The following is a 17,169-nucleotide window of genomic DNA, read 5'->3' as shown; positions in this document are numbered from 1 at the left end:
TAAAACTACTCTACGTGACTCAATCTATACGCCAAGTTGAATTTGGAAAGCAGTGTTGCTGTATAACTTATACATGAATCATGCAATTAAACGCATAATGACAATGAGGTTAGCATATTTTTACCGACATAATGTTAGTGACATGTGTTTCTGATAAACTTAAGATGCTTTTCATTTCCCAATTTTAAAATAAATAACTTTAAAGCGACAGGTAAAAAATCTCCTGGTCACAAGAATCTCCGGTGTTATCCAATAATACCAATAAAGGTTTGTCAAAAACAATTCGATTTCTGTCTACAGTAATTTTGTTCTATGAGCAGGGTTATTTGAAAATTATTGAACTGTCACTCTTGTGTTAGTTTTGATTTTGATTTGGAAAATGAGCCACGTTAATATGATATGCTGTTAAATATATGCACTTAATTGGATTGCGGCTTTTCATGAAAAGCCGATGCGATGAAGAATTATTTTAATTCACGATGATTTCGAGCTTCCGGTTTCTAAAAAAGTGAAGGAGGAAATAATTTTTGCATTTTTCCTCATGCACATGTCCTCCTGATTAAAGAATTTGCCCTTGTAACATACACACATATTTGATTCCACCAAAATACGAATGGGTAATATTCCATATATTCGTAGGTTTACGAGCACTTTAATTTCCATAGAATTGGCATCGTTGTCCGTAGGATGAAAAAGTGCTTCCCGTCTCAGCCACTAGGCTGCATGTTATCGAACCGAACGCCATCTGTTGTAGAGAAGTATAATCATGACAAAGTTTTATGACAAGTTGAAAACGGTCATGAAGTAACCAAGGAGAATTATTGAGGTTATCATAAAAGCCATTGGGCTATTTATCGCCAGCTTTTTGGTTTTCTTTTTATGATGTCGCCATGTTGAAATAATGATCAACGTCATAGCCGTGATTGAAAAAAAATACATCAATTACGATCAAATAGACTAGTCCTTAGTTGAATTAAAATATTTCTGAGATTTTTTAGATAGAAGCACTTACTTTTTTAGGTTACTTTTTTACAAACTATTTTAAATTGAAATATTTTGAGCAGTTTGGAAAATTATTTAATTTCCTTTTTTCATGCGATTATTCGACAATTTGAAGGCGCGTTGATTTTAAGTTTCTACAAACTCAATATTTACGATAAATTTGGTTGCGCATGTCATTCTGGTGTATAAACTACTTAAATAATACTTCATTATCAACATCAACCATTACAAGTAAAATCAGAAGCATTATTTTCCACACCAGCTCTACATAGGGGACATTGACATCTTGTGAAAATAAAAACAAAGTTGGATGACATAATAATAATCCATAATATGAAATTGAAACAGTTTTATTGTTACTCTTATGATGGTCACGACAACCTCTTATAGAGTATCAACAAATTCAATACAATGTTTTATTGCAGTTTTATTACCACTCTTAATACGGTTTTAATAACTTCTTCTAGATTGGTCCATTAGGCCGGAAGGCTATCTTAATGATGTTATGAAGAGGTTTTGGTGGAGTTATTAGTTTTATTAGCAACTGGTCATGAAAACCTCTTATAGAGCATGATAAATCTTAAAATGTTACTTGGGATGTTTCCTTGGAATAAATTCAGTCATGTTGGCCTACTCAATTTGATAAATTGAGTCAAAACAAACTTTATGGAAATGATATTTTGAAAACTTCCAATACTCATGGTATGCGTTTTAGAAACATTCGGTGTCTCCTTAGCAAATTATCACGGGGAAGACTAGCCATCATGTTGCGGATTTTCTAGGATTTATCTAGGCAAGTTAGAACTCATCTTTTTATCTTGAAATGGTTTACCCTAATTGCAATAAGAATACGGTTTTGCTGCAATATATTAATTTGTCATGAATACCAAATTGGGAACAATGTTAAGGTATTTTATTATTCATATTTACTTTTCGTAGATTTCCCGGATTGCGCCCAACGTCACCGGTTTTGTTTCGGACCCGGCCACTTTTTCGTACCCCAACAGAATCTGAAATAATTCTGGAACCGTACTGTGGAATAAATCGGACACAGCATGCTACATTTGTATCTATCCGGAGGGAATACAAGTTGTTGCGAAGTAATCGGTCTAGAAATGTGGTTTAACACCAGTTTTCATATTTACAGCATTTAAAAAAAAACAGACGTCAGGTACGTAAAAGTAGAAACGTTTGCAAGTTTTCTCAGGAATCTTTATGAGACTTTTTCCTTAAACATTATTCCTTCTGACGGAGCCGTCACGAGAATCTATTGGTCAGTGATATTGATTTATAATTTATGGAAATAACTGATTTTGAATCATGTACTGGTTTCAATACTACAAACACACAAATAATACAAGTAAAAATGGGAATTCAAACAAAACTGATTTCTTGCAACAGAATATCTAACAAACATACAAACAATACATAATGAGCACAACATGCAAAAAATACTTACTTGACACTTTGCGGTCCTGAGATGTTCGATTGCTCCTGAAACCGGAGTCGGGTGATCTCGATGATCTCGTTGATCGTTCGTACGCCAGTTCGGTTTCGCTTTCCTCGTAAACGTCTAAATGTTTGGCATTGGATTTGCAGTTTTGTTTTTTGTGGTTGAGGTAGGACAGACAATAATATGACATGCAATACGAACAGAAAGTGATGATAGTACACGCAATAAAGGAGAAGAAAGAAAAGTTCAAAAAACACATTTTAATATCTACAAACACAAAAACCAAGAGTGTAAATGATTGTAACTAATGAAAGTAATAAAACTACAGAACAAACATCGATACACATGCAAAAATACAGAAAAAATACTTAGTCTAGACTCACAAATCAAACAAACAATAAACTACAGTGACTAACGTGCCTTAAAATATGATTCCCAGTTCCAAACAATCTACCGAATGAACTCAACCCCGATTGATTTAAGTTGCCATTGTTCGCATATAGTACCAAGTAGCCGTTCGGTCACGCCGCTAGTTTTAGCTCTATCTGGATTGTTGATCTCATTTTGCCCTAGAAGGAACATAAGTAACAAAACAGCCCCAGTATGGAACGCTGGTATGGCGCGGGAACGAGCCATTAAAGCCCCCTGTGCAGCTGAATAAGCTTGGCGCAAGTTTTATAGCCATTTGGAAGTGTGGGAGCAAACAAACTCGTTGCGGTTGCGGGTCCTGCTTTATGGAACTTGCGAAAATGCCAACTGTGGGTCTCCCATAAAAGTGAGTCATTGAGGGTGCCACCGACCGTCTGTCTCTCACATATGATTAAATTATTGGTCAAAAATAAATAAAAAAAATACTTTTTAGGATTTACGATTTGAAGAAATGATATACAGCACAGTAATTGTTTCAAACTTTTCAAACTTCTTTTTTTGCATTAAATTTGAGCCTGAGTAATAAATGTAGCTACCATCCTTCTCACTTGCATAGGAATGAAACAAATTAACTTTATAGTTACGACTGGAGTATTAATCGGTATAATAAGCAAATAAAAAATGATAATAAGGTGAACGGAGATCCTGTTCCGATACTAAAGCAGTGCTACAGCAGCGCAGTCGGTCCAGTTAAGTAATCCGAACTATTTGAATAATAATACGAAATAAGAGACAGGATCTCACGTGGCGATTAATCAACTTTTCTCTAATCATGTTGGACAGACTGCTACCGTTGTTGGTATGGGCGCTTTTCATAGTGTAGCGATCATAATTAGTGGCACGTGCATTTGTGGCAGCTTAGTCACGTTCACTTAGCTTGGTCCAAAAAAAGGAAAAAATAATAATAATGAAGCACGAAGCCTTGTGAATATAATCCAAACTGTGACAATAGAAATAACTACAACCAGATGGACTACAAACAACATAATCTACGATATAAAAACGACGAAGAAATTTAAATAGCTGCATAATATAACTTTTGTTCATCTAACCCAGTGATCCTCAAGCATGTTTCTTGAATTGCTTATATCTCTATTCCTAGATAGAATTTCTCTGGTATACAGCCGTCACGTGTGGTTCACGAGACGCACTTTGGTGATTTCTGATCTTACCATTCAATGCCAATAATGCCATTTCACTCAAACTTTAAACCGGTCTAACTATCCCAACCACAAGCGCCAGCTCAGTTTACTGACCGTACGACCAAATCACAACGACTGATGATGGGAGGTTTTTCTTGGTACATGTCGCAGAGCAAAACGATTAATTTACAGTCCATTGATTATGGTGATTGGTGGCTGTCGCATTGACTTGAATCCCTTCAAACGCGCATTACTCGTGGGTATACATTTTGCTGCTGCTGTAACGAAACGCGCAGCTTGGCGCATGTCAGCGGGATCGTTAATTGATATCTCTACACCAAAGGGAACTGAGTTCACAAATGGTGTATGTCTTTTTGAAAGTCGAAACTCAGGTATACCGGATGGGAAACGATGACCAGTGCGAATTTGAGTAAGAGGAAATGTACTATCGACAGTAGCATTGCGACATCACGCACCATTTTTTGGGGGCAGTACGCAGTCTATGGGAACCGGAACGATTATTCGAGTGGGTGGAACTATTCAACTTTCACTTTTCTGAGATCGTAAATATAAATCGTTTTGTTTGTGAAGATATAAAATTTGTGGCGATAATTTAAAAAAGAAATTCGATGCAAGACCATCAGCAGTATGATAAATGCTGTAAATTATGCACTAATTTTCATAATAGAAACTTCAAGAGAAATGAGACATTTTATCACCTTTTTGCATATACGTAAAAATTGGCCGAAATAAGTTAAGAATGTAATGGATATCGAGTTCTAATTACAATTACAGCTCTGTCGGCCTATGAAGTGACTTCTTGTTATTAATGATTGTCGCAAATCTCTCACTGTGGATCATAGACTTGTTACTGCAATTAGTGAAGTCTGGTTCGCATGCATTTTATTCTGTTTTTATCATCCCTGTCGACAGATATAGTATTTTTTTTATTAACTTATATAAATATATAATAATTTCTATTATTAACTTATTAAAATAAATTTCATTTGCAGAAAGGCAATTATGTGAAATCTCTCTATATAGTTACGCTTCTATGATACGCAGCGCAAGAAATGTCTTATACTTGATGCTACTTGATTATGAAAGCAATTCGAGTGCTTTAGATTTGAGTTTTTTTATTCCAATTCGCCACCAGGTATTTGGACTACACTTTTCAAACTTAACAAAAACAGAAAGCTGTTTCATAAACTCCACTTCTAATAACAGCATCTTCGATAAACCGGCGAAGCTTCCAAGATCCAAACCACTTGAAAGCATCATAAATAATGTAGCACGGAAATTAAAAGCATCGGTCGCTCAGTCGACACCTTCTAGCTTCCACCCATTTGCCCACACAGCATTTGCAGAAGTATGAAACTGCAAGCATCGAAAAGGTGTGTCCTTGGGGTGTCTACCGGGCGGAGGTGTCTGCGAAGCAAACTCATTACCATAAACCCTCTTTTCGGCTTCGGGAGAAAAGAACGGTTCCTCTCACAGGATATCTGATACTGTATATAGAACATCGTCGCCACTCAGTGTATCAGGGAAGAAATTGTTATTTTTCCAAACTGACATCAAACGGAGCAACCCGATCGGGAACCGATTAAATTGGGAACTTGTCGAACTTTTCGAGGTTAGCCCCGATGTGGGATTTACTGCATAGGTATCCGGTTTGAGTGAGGGTAGCTTTACAAAGTAGCTGAGTTCGTTACTTTTTGAGACAACGTTCCAGAACGGGCGTGTGTGCGGGTTGCCCCTTTGTCAGTAATCCCGGGTGGGGCAATTGATTTATGTGAAGAAGTACATCGCCAACCGACCAACCGAGAGCCTGCAAAGGTGAAATAAATAACTTCTAATAATGGCTGGGGCATAAATCTTGCTTCGTCGGTGTTTTCCTCCGCCATGGTCGGTTGCAGAGATGGCAGTAGTTGAACCATCAGTGGTGGCGTCATGCTTACTTTACAGAACGATTGAATAGAGTAGCCGATGATGAATGAGAGGTGTTGACCTGGCAGTTACTTCAAAACACTCAAAAATGCTGATGTATGTTTTTGAACTATAGAATGGGAAGGACCAGCAAAAATGAATAGATTCATGGTTCGTAAAATCACTATGACGGTAGCTGTTGAGCTTTTAACCTTTTTCGTCTAGAGCTAACGAAATCTACCACAAAGGTATTTCCTCGTATTAGTAGATTTTCAATTTTTTTATTGCCGTAAGTTTGGATAGTATTTTTCTTTGAAAAACATATAGATTTTCTTTCCTTATTAGACAAGCTGATTGGATTAACATGCAGTCATATTTATAACGAAATCATTTTATGCAGAACCGCAAATGCATGCACAAACACTTTTTGCAGGTCAAATCATCGGCAGCTATATCTGCATATTTGAGTGCAAATCAATTGTGCTAATTTTTGTTCAAGGAACATGGCACACCGGTGAAATAATTTTCCAGTGTTACAATGATGCGGTAACTATGCTCGATGTTACAAAACAACTTGGTAGTTTTTTCAAGATTTTTAGAATAAACTTTCACATTTCACCAACTTAGATGAAAGAACTAACAATTTGAAGACAATTCATGAGCCTAACTCAAAATCACAAAAAATGCAATTGTTACAAATATGCGATCATGGGCAGTACGAGAACTATTCACAACAGAACTTACAGCTGATTCAGTAATGATGAGAACTGCACGAGAGGTTGTATTGATTCTTTATATGAATGCAAGAAAGCTCAAAACTGTCACACGGCTCAGTTTAATTTTTTCGCAGACTGAGCCGAATTCAAAAGATTTTCATGTCAAAATTCAGAAGATATGGAAGAACATGGAAGAATTAATCTTCCATGGAAGTTGGGAAGATTTTCTCGTGAAAATTATAAGAAATTTTTTATGGAAATTCGAGGAAGTGTCCCACGGAAAAAAATCCTTCGCATTTGTAAATTTTCTCGGGAAATTCATTCAAATTACCTCAGCAATTTCCTTCGAACTGCCTCAGCAATTTCCTTCGAACTGCCTCGGGAAATTCCTTCGAATTTCCTTGGGAAATTCCTTCGAATTTCCTTGGGAAATCTCTTCGAATTTCCTTGGGAAATCTCTTCGAATTTCCTTGGGAAATCTCTTCGAATTTCCTTGGGAAATTCCTTCGAATTCCCTTGGGAAATTCTTTCGAATTCCCTTGGGAAATTCTTTCGAATTCCCTTCGGAAATTCCTTCGAATTTCCTTGGGAAATTCCATCGAATTTCCTTGGGAAATTCCATCGAATTTCCTTGGGAAATTCCATCGAATTTCCTTGGGAAATTCCATCGAATTTCCTTGGGAAATTCCATCGAATTTCCTTGGGAAATTCCTTCGAATTTCCTTGGGAAATTCCTTCGAATTTCCTTGGGAAATTCCTTCGAATTTCCTTGGGAAATTCCTTCGAATTTCCTTGGGAAATTCCTTCGAATTTCCTTGGGGAATTCCTTCGAATTTCCTTGGGAAATTCCTTCGAATTTCCTTGGGAAATTCCATCGAATTTCCTTGGGAAATTCCATCGAATTTCCTTGGGAAATTCCATCGAATTTCCTTGGGAAATTCCTTCGAATTTCCTTGGGAAATTCATTTGAATGGCTTTGGACGATTCTTTCGAATTTCCTTGGGAAATTCCTTCGAATTTCCTTGGGAAATTCCTTCGAATTTCCTTGGGAAATTCCTTCGAATTTCCTTGGGAAATTCCTTCGAATTTCCTTGGAAAATTCCTTCGAATTTCCTTGGGAAATTCCTTCGAATTTCCTTGGGAAATTCCTTCGAATTTCCTTGGGAAATTTCTTCGAATTTCCTTGGGAAATTCCTTCGAATTTCCTTGGGAAATTCCTTCGAATTCCCTTGCGAATTTTTTTCGAATTCCCTTGGGAAATTCCTTAGAATTCCCTTGGGAAATTCCTTCGAATTTCCTTGGGAAATTCCTTCGAATTTCCATGGGAAATTCCTTCGAATTTCCTTGGGAAATTCCTTCGAATTTCCTTGGGAAATTCCTTCGAATTTCCTTGGGAAATTCCTTCGAATTTCCTTGGGAAATTCCTTCGAATTTCCTTGGGAAATTCCTTCAAATTTCCTTGGGAAATTCCTTCGAATTTCCTGGGAAATTCTTCAATTTCTTGGGAAATTCCTTCGAATTCCTTGGGAAATTCCTTCGAATTTCCTTGGGAAATTCCTTCGAATTTCCTTGAAATTCCTTCGAATTTCCTTGGGAAATTCCTTCGAATTTCCGAAATTCCTTCGAATTTCCTTGGGAAATTCCTTCAATTCCTTGGGAAATTCCTTCGAATTCCTTGGGAAATTCCTTCGAATTTCCTTGGGAAATTCCTTCGAATTCCTTGGGAAATTCCTTCGAATTCCTTCAATTTCCTTGGGAAATTCCTTCAATTTCCTTGGGAAATTCCTTCGAATTCCTTGGGAAATTCCTTCGAATTCCTTGGGAAATTCCTTCGACTTCCTTGGGAAATTCTTCGAATTTCTTGGGAAATTCCTTCAATTTCCTTGGAAATCCTTCGAATTTCTCCTGAAATTCCTTCAATTTCCTGAAATTCCTTCAATTCGAATTCTCTCGAATTTCCTTGGGAAATTCCTTCGAATTTCCTTGGGAAATTCCTTCCAATTTCCTTGAAATTCCTTCGAATTCCTTGAAATTCCTTCGAAATTCCTTTCCTTGGGAAATTCTTCGAATTCCTTGGGAAATTCCTTCGAATTCCTTGGGAAATTCTTCGAATTCTTGGGAAATTCCTTCAATTTCCTTGAAATTCCTTCGACTTCTTGAAATTCCTCGAATTTCCTTGAAATTCCTTCGAATTTCTTGGAAATTCCTTCGAATTTCCTTGAAATTTCTTCGAATTTCCTTGGGAAATTCCTTCGAATTTCCTTGGAAATTCTTCGACTTCGAATTTCCTTGGGAAATTCCTTCATTCAATTTCTTGGGAAATTCCTTCGAATTCCTTGGAAATTCTTCAATTCAATTCCTTGGGAAATTCTTCGAATTTCCTTGGGAAATTCCTTCGAATCCTTGGGAAATTTCCTTCAATTTCTTGGGAAATTTCCTTCGAATTCCTTGGGAAATTTCTTCGAATTTCCTTCGAAATTCCTTCGAATTTCTTCAATTTCTTGGGAAATTCCTTCGAATTTCCTTGGGAAATTCCTTCGAATTTCCTTGGGAAATTCCTTCGAATTTCCTTGGGAATTTTCTTCGAATTTCCTTGGGAAATTCCTTCGAATTTCCTTGGGAAATTGCTTCGAATTTCCTTGGAAAATTCCTTCGTATTTCCTTGGGAAATTTCTTTGAATTTCCTTGGGAAATTTCTTTGAATTTCCTTGGGAAATTTCTTCGAATTTCCTTGGGAAATTTCTTCGAATTTTCTTGGGAAATTTCTTTGAATTTCCTTGGGAAATTTCTTTGAATTTCCTTGGGAAATTTCCTCGAGTTTCCTTGGGAAATTTCTTCGAATTTCCTTGGGAAATTTCTTTGAATTTCCTTGGGAAATTCTTTCGAATTTTCTTGGGAGGTTCCTTCGAATTTCCTTGGGAAATTCCTTTGAATTTCCTTGAGAAATTCCTTCGAATTTTTTTTTCGAATTTTTTTTTCCCAAGGAAATTCGAAGGAAGTTCCCGAGGAAATTCGAAGGAATTTCCCGAGGAAATTCGAAGGAATTTCCCAAGGAAACTCAAAGGAATTTCCCGAGGAAATTCAAAGGAATTTCCCGAGGAAATTCAAAGGAATTTCCCGAGGAAATTCAAAGGAATTTCCCGAGGAAATTCAAAGGAATTTCCCGAAGAAATTCAAAGGAATTTCCCGAGGAAATTCAAAGGAATTTCCCGAGGAAATTCAAAGGAATTTCCCGAGGACATTCGAAGGAATTTCCCGAAGAAATTCGAACGAATTTCCCGAGGAAGTTCGAAGGAATTTCCCGATGAAATTCGAAGGAATTTCCCGAGGAATTGAAGGAATTTCCTGAGGAATTCAAAGGAATTTCCCGAGGAAATTCAAAGGAATTTCCCGAGGAAATTCAAAGGAATGTCCCGAGGAAATTCGAAGGAATATCCCGAGGAAATTCATAGGAATTTCCCGAGGAAATTCAAAGGAATTTCCCGAGGAAATTCAAAGGAATTTGCCGAGGAAATTCAAAGGAATTTGCCGAGGAAATTCAAAGGAATTTGCCGAGGAAATTCAAAGGAATTTCCCGAGGAAATTCAAAGGAATTTCCCAAGGAAATTGAAAGGAATTTCCCAAGAAAATTTGAAGGAATTTTCCAATGAAATTTGAAGGAATTTCCCAAGGAAATTCGAAGGAATTTCCCAAAGAAATTCGAAGGAATTTCCCAAAGAAATTCGAAGGAATTTTCCAAAAAATTGAAGGAATTTCCCATAGAAATTGAAGGAATTTCCAAGGAAATTGAAGGAATTTCCCAAGGAAATTGAAGGAATTTCTCAAGAAATTGAAGGAATTTCCAAAGGAAATTGAAGGAATTTCCCAAGGAAATTGAAGGAATTTCCCAAGGAAATTCGAAGGAATTTCCCAAGGAAATTGAAGGAATTTCCCAAGGAAATTGAAGGAATTTCAAGGAAATTCGAAAGGAATTTCCCAAGGAATTTCAAGGAATTTCAAGGAAATTCGAAGGAATTTCCAAGGAAATTGAAGGAATTTCCATGAATTCGAAGGAATTTCCCAAGGAATTCGAAGGAATTTCCCAAGGAAATTCGAAGGAATTTCCCAAGGAAATTCGAAGGAATTTCCAAGGAAATTGAAGGAATTTCCCAAGGAATTGACGGAATTTCCCAAGGAATTGAAGGAATTTCCCAAGAAATTGGAAGGAATTTCCCAAGGAAATTCGAAGGAATTTCCCAAGGAAATTGAAGGAATTTCCCAAGGAAATTGAAGGAATTTCCTAAGGAATTGAAGGAATTTCCTAAGGAATTGGAAGGAATTTCCCAAGGAAATTCAAGGAATTTCCCAAGGAAATTGAAGGAATTTCCCAAGGAATTGAAGGAATTTCCCAAGGAAATTCGAAGGAATTTCCCAAGGAAATTGGAAGGAATTTCCTAAGAAATTCGAAGGAATTTCCCAAGGAATTGAAAGGAATTTCCAAGGAATTGGAAGGAATTTCCCAAGGAAATTCGAAGGAATTTCCCAAGGAATTGAAGGAATTTCCCAAGGAATTCGAAGGAATTTCCAAGGAAATTCGAAGGAATTTCCCAAGGAAATTCGAAGGAATTTCCCAAGGAAATTCGAAGAAATTTCCCAAGGAAATTGAAGGAATTTCCCAAGGAATTCGAAGGAATTTCCCAAGGAATTCGAAGGAATTTCCCAAGGAATTGGAAGGAATTTCCAAGAAATTCGAAGGAATTTCCCAAGGAAATTCGAAGGAATTTCCAAGGAATTGAAGGAATTTCCCAAGGAAATTGAAGGAATTTCCATGAAATTCGAAGGAATTTCCCAAGGAAATTCGAAGGAATTTTCCAAGGAAATTGAAGGAATTTCCCAAGGAAATTGAAGGAATTTCCCAAGGAAATTGAAGGAATTTCCCAAGGAAATTCGAAGGAATTTCCCAAGGAAATTCGAAGGAATTTCCCAAGGAAATTCGAAGGAATTTCCCAAGGAAATTCGAAGGAATTTCCCAAGGAAATTCGAAGGAATTTCCCAAGGAAATTCGAAGGAATTTCCTAAGGAGGACATCCGAGGAAATTCGAAGGGATTTCCCGAGGAAATTCGAAGGGATTTCCCGAGAAAATTCGAAAGTTTTCCGATGAAATTCAAAGGAATTTCCCGAGGAAATTCGAAAGAATTTTCCGAGGAATTTCGAAGGAATTTCCCGAGGAAATTAAAACGAATTTCCAGAGTAAATTCAAAGGAATTTCTCGAGGAAATTCGAAGGAAGTTCCAAGAAATTTGTAAGGAATCTCGGAAGGATTTTCCGTGGAAATTCGGAAATAAATTCCCGTAAGAGTTCAGAAATAAGATTTTTTCGCGGAAATTCAAATCATTTTAAAAGTAATTACCAACTTTGAAAGTAATCATCATTGTGCTTCGTCATTTTCATATAAAACGACATGGACATTGAACTGTGCCGCTTCGCAGATTAGCACTTCCACAGTTTTTCACTGCGAGCCACACCATACAAAAGTCGTATATTAACCATGCATTAACTGCAAGTCGACAATATTTTCTCCGCTTTGATTTCCACAGCACTTATATGAAACATCCAGATTTAAGAAGTCACAGTAAGTAATTATAAATCTTTGCATTTTTCTATTGCCGCACTCTATATTGTAGCATAGTGAATGTTTTAACCATCAGGTGCTTTCTAAAAGTTAACGTATCTGAAGATTTTTTTTATCTTGTGTTTTTATCTACATTACCTGAAAACCTAAAAAAAAACAATCTACTGTCTATAACAGTAGTAGTATCTAAAACACTCACCTGGCAAGTGTGACTTGCTGTAGTCGGTATCGCTTGGTCGTCTCATCCTGCTGCTCAGACTGATGCTCGAGGCAGTATCCGAGGAAGAATCGTCTACATGTGTACATAGCCCAGGCCACAAAACAAAAAATCAAGTCGGGCAGCAATTGACAAACAAAACAATTGTTATTCCAGTAGCAGCCGCAACATCCACAGATGATACCGATGACGTTCGTTTGCGATGGTGACGATGACGAATGATTGCCAATTTGAGATCGTGAGTAGTCGACAGCATGGCATGACATAACGATTGGTGATTTGCATTTTGGGGATGCGGGCGTGCCAAAAAGTAAAGGAAAGGAGAAAACAAACAAGCGCAAAAATTAGTGAGGCACAAACGCAACAAACAGCTTAAGAAACTAGGATTAATTTAGCGTACTTAATCTACAAGATCATCGACTTGGCGAAACGAAATTTAATATCTTTCGGGTTTCTTCTATCAAAATGGAAATCGTTCCTAAATGTGTCAATAGCAGTGCAAACAGGTTCCCACTTCTCACAACAATCTGCACTTGACTCCAAGGGGCAAAAGTCGCCGTTGACCAGTTTCGGGTCATTTCTTTCTGCTTGTCATGGTCGGTTATGGACGCGTAATATTACTCTCGTCCAATATAGCAAATTGCGTTTGCTATGGCTCTCTGTCCATTTTCTAGACTATCGCTAGAGGACATCACGTCAAGCGCAAGACTTGTGAATTGGCAAAACAAACAATGAAAGGAAAACAGAGAAAAAAATAGTCATGTAAAAGTTCGCAACACGAGGAGCGCAGTGCGGGAAGTGGAATGTACTGTAAAATTCCATGTCCAATGTGTGCGGACAATTGACACACTTGACAGCTATTTATCGGCTGGGTTGGATAGACAACGGGTTGGTTGAGAGGCTTTCCAAATACAGATAAAAAATATTGGCGAGAAATTGTCACTGCAAAACACAACGAAGGTCTGTGCTGGTGTTATGACACACAAAAAAACGGAAAGACGATGATGAAAAGATGGAATTTCTTTTATATTTTCTTTAGACTTTAACCACCCGCTATATTATATCAAAATCAATAAAATCCTTTTTATTTGATATTTAATCCGAATTGACACTAGTTGCACAATTACCTGCTGGATAAAATTGTATACTTCCCACTTAGAATTGCAGTTACCTACTGGACTCAGTTTAGTTGCTCGTATCGTTTAGCGTTAGAGCACATGTGCAATTCTAATTAGCCGACGCGAGAAAACTAGCACTCGCTTCTATCATGGTTCTGCCGTAGGTTCTAGATTAAAGCAACGGTCGGTGTGAACTTGTTACGCCATACAGTCTATTGAAGTTTAAATTAAACGAATGACGACAATCGATTACCCTTACCACCTACCCTGTGGGCAAACACCCTCCCTTCGCACCACTAGTATGTACAATAGGAATAGAACATCAAAGCTTGGCGCAACTAATACGGATATAACTTGCTAATCGTGTTCTAGCTCAGCTTCCGACCTATCATCGATTCTAATGAATTATTCAAAAGTTTTGCCCTTTCAGTAGACTCTCTGAAGCGCACTTTGAAGCATCTCTAAAATAGGAAATTCGCTTGCTGGAGATGCGTTTGATTGAAGTTATTCACCAATCACCACCAAGATCCCATTCATTCATTCAGTCATGTATAAATCAATTCAAACAACCAATATCTTTAATTATGCTTTTCTCCCCCAGGGAAGAAAGTTGTGCGCGGTTGATATTGAAGCGACGTTGTCATTAACAAGATTGATGATTTTATTAGTGTTGGTTGGGGTCGTAAATTGTGCTTCGTTGGAATTGGAAAGCTGTTTTTTCCCTTATCAGGAGGTGCTCGAGCTATGCCCAGTTGCGGGAATGTGCCGAAATGGTGAACTTAATTGGAATGTGTTGCAATCTTCACACAAAAATTTAGGCTCAATTTGTGTCGTGTTTTGTTGTTATCCTACTGAAAAAAAAAACACAAAAATGACAAATAAAACAATTTGGGCACATTTTTTTTTGTTTTCGAATGGTAAAGCAAGAAGTAAGATAGTCATTCTAAGATAACATAAAAAAAGGTTTCGATCAAGCTCCGGCTACGGCGCAGCAAGGCGGTCAGCAGTATCAATGTCAATCACTTCGCTGAGCGTCTCCTCATACTTCACCACTGCGTACCGCGTTACAAGCAACTCCAGGGAAGAGAGTGACAGTTTGTTATTTGAACAACTTCCGTATTCACTTCCAAAGACCGACGACCGGAAAGTGCTTTATTGGTCGTACTTAACCTCGAAATAGTTAACTATTCGGAGGAGGTGCGCGGTTGAGAGGGGGTGCCAGAGTTCCGACTCGTTCCGCTATCACTCATTTGTAAGTGTGTTGCATTCCGATTGCCGTAATCGGTTAGTCTTTGCGCGGAGAACTAGTGCCCCCTCCTCCCTCTCAGCAGCGTGTGTTGTCGAAGGCGGTAAACCGATCGCGAAGGATCAAGTAGGTATAAAGACATAGAGGCATACGGTTTTCAAATTCCACCGGTTTATTATCGTTCCACCGGAGTGGTGTATGACGACAGCGTTCACCGTTTCGGCCGGACAGCAGAATGAAGGCAATGAAATCAATCACACGGTCCGATGATTTTCTGATCATGTATTGTTTGTTATGCAGACTACGTGTCGGTTCTTCGAAAGGTTTTTTTTTATTATTTTAAATTAACTAAATGACGTTTGCTGGTTTTTAGACTACAAACTAAACAAGTTGCCTTTCCGTGCAACGATTTGAACAATCGGATTAAAAATACTACCTTTAAGGTCAAATTGAATTAGCTAGTCAAATTGCATTCATTACAGAACTAATCAATCGTAACACGCCCCTTCAAATTAAAGCGTTTTGTAAATAATCGTTTTATAAATGAAATTAATCTTTAATGAGGGTACAGACTGTTGATCAAAACACGAATATGTGGAATTTATTTCTATACACCAAGGTTTTTTACACGGTTTGCTTTTAGTCAATTAGCGTCAATGAAACAATGAATTAACCCCCACGAAAAAGCCGTGAAAGTTCAGATTAACCGAGAAATTTATTAATTCCGACCGCGTCAGAAAAACTGGGTGTAATTATAGCAAGACAACCATTGAGCAATGTTATTTCTTACGACAATCGAGTTTATACAATCCCATTCAATTCCACCACTTAATTGTACTTTGACAGATACGAATTTCGACCTCAACAGTAAGGTCATCTTCAGTGACTCGTACTTGACTCGACTTATGACAAGTGAAGACATTCCACTTTTTTAGCTCAAAATAAATTTTTTAACAGGGAATGTGACAAAATCGGAAAAAATAGTATTGTATAAAATAGTATATAGCTTGGGAATGCAAAACGCCTGTTCCTGTTCATTTTATATCGTAAGGACTTACAAAAGCCTTGAAAGATGATTATATTTAATTTCATACCTAATTCTATTTTGGCAACATTCGATTTGGTCAACAAAGCCATTCGACTTTGGCAACCAAACCATACGATTTTAACAACGCAATTTTTTATTTTTAAAATTGCTTTTAAACCCCCAACCCCCTTTTAGACCCCTAAACCGAAACAAAAAAAATCGAGCAATTTTTTTTTTCTTGGTAAAACTTTTAGATTTCAAAATCCGCGTAAAAAGTGTCACAGTATGTCTAGTGTCACAATAAGTGAAGAAATGTTAAGTACCGTCGTGCGGGGCTTCTTTTGATAAATCAGGGGCTACTTTGGACATTTTAAAACAAGAATTATAACGAAAATTACTATAAAATTGTCATTATCATAAATCGGGTGTCTTGTTGATAGTTGAATGGTAACTTTCTGTTTCAAATTTGGTTTTTTTTCCAAAAAATCAAAAATCCAAAGTAGCCCACGGAATCAAAAGCACGACGGTATTCGATTTTGGCAACATAAATGTTCCGAACGTGTTGCCAAAACCGCATGGGGTCTGTATAAACAATTGACGGTAAAACTTATTTTATAAAAAAATGTTAGTTCCTTATACTATAATTCCCGAGAATAGAAACGACGACTTAAGGTTTAGAAATTTTCATGGGTGACAAAATCGGGTCGTTGAAATTAAGTTAAAAATTTAATTTAAAATTTTAAAGCTAAAATTTAAAATTTTAAGGTTTAGGAACAATTTGAAATTTACAACTTAAAATTTGAAATTTAAAGTTTTAAACAAAAACTTAATTAAAAAAAAATCCGGATTTTAAATCTAAAATTTTAAACTAAAAATTTAACGCTGGGTTTCGTGGTCAGGCAGTTAGCGACGTCAGTCGTATAAACACTTCTGCTTTGGAGTGTGGGTTCGATTCCCCGCCCCAGTAAGAAGAAACCTTTTAGTGTTACGAAAACCTCTCCACTCCGTTGTTTCATGCTAGGTGTTAAGACGAAGATTCTATCTTTTTAATTTGGCCGTCACAAATCTATATACATAAAAATTAATTTCTGTCTGTCTGAACCTTATAGACTCCGAAACTACTGAACCGATCGGCGTGAAAATTTGTATGCAGAATAGACTGGCCCAGCTTAGTATGGGGATAAAAAAATGTTGTCGAATTCCACGCCCCCCCCCCCAGGATTGTGTTTTTTTGGTGAGAAAATCAATCCCTCAAAATTCCAGCTCAATCGCTTGTTGCAT

The 17,169-nt window shown here is 37.2% G+C and overlaps 1 protein-coding gene across 21 annotated transcripts in view; it reads right to left on the bottom strand.

Annotated features, from left to right (window-relative positions):
- Positions 1-17,169, bottom strand: part of LOC134213078 (restin homolog) — a 288,278-nt gene that overhangs the window by 114,551 nt on the left and 156,558 nt on the right. For 15 of the 21 annotated variants that reach the window (XM_062691648.1, XM_062691651.1, XM_062691649.1 and 12 more), the window contains 2 exons: positions 12,480-12,572; positions 2,462-2,575 (listed from right to left, as the gene is read on the bottom strand). The exons of 2 other annotated variants lie outside the window; for them this stretch is intronic. In XM_062691648.1, coding sequence (XP_062547632.1) covers positions 2,462-2,575; positions 12,480-12,572 — 207 coding nt within the window. Of the gene's footprint in view, positions 1-2,461; positions 2,576-12,479; positions 12,573-13,624; positions 13,675-17,169 lie in introns of those variants that run through there. 4 more of the 21 variants (XM_062691652.1, XM_062691656.1, XM_062691655.1 and 1 more) reach the window with 3 other exon arrangements.

Source organism: Armigeres subalbatus, chromosome 2 (assembly GCF_024139115.2).
Source record: "Armigeres subalbatus isolate Guangzhou_Male chromosome 2, GZ_Asu_2, whole genome shotgun sequence".
Classification (NCBI taxonomy): Eukaryota; Metazoa; Arthropoda; class Insecta; order Diptera; family Culicidae; genus Armigeres; species Armigeres subalbatus.
Note: the sequence above shows the minus strand (reverse complement) of the source record. Positions and strands in the feature narration are given on the sequence as shown.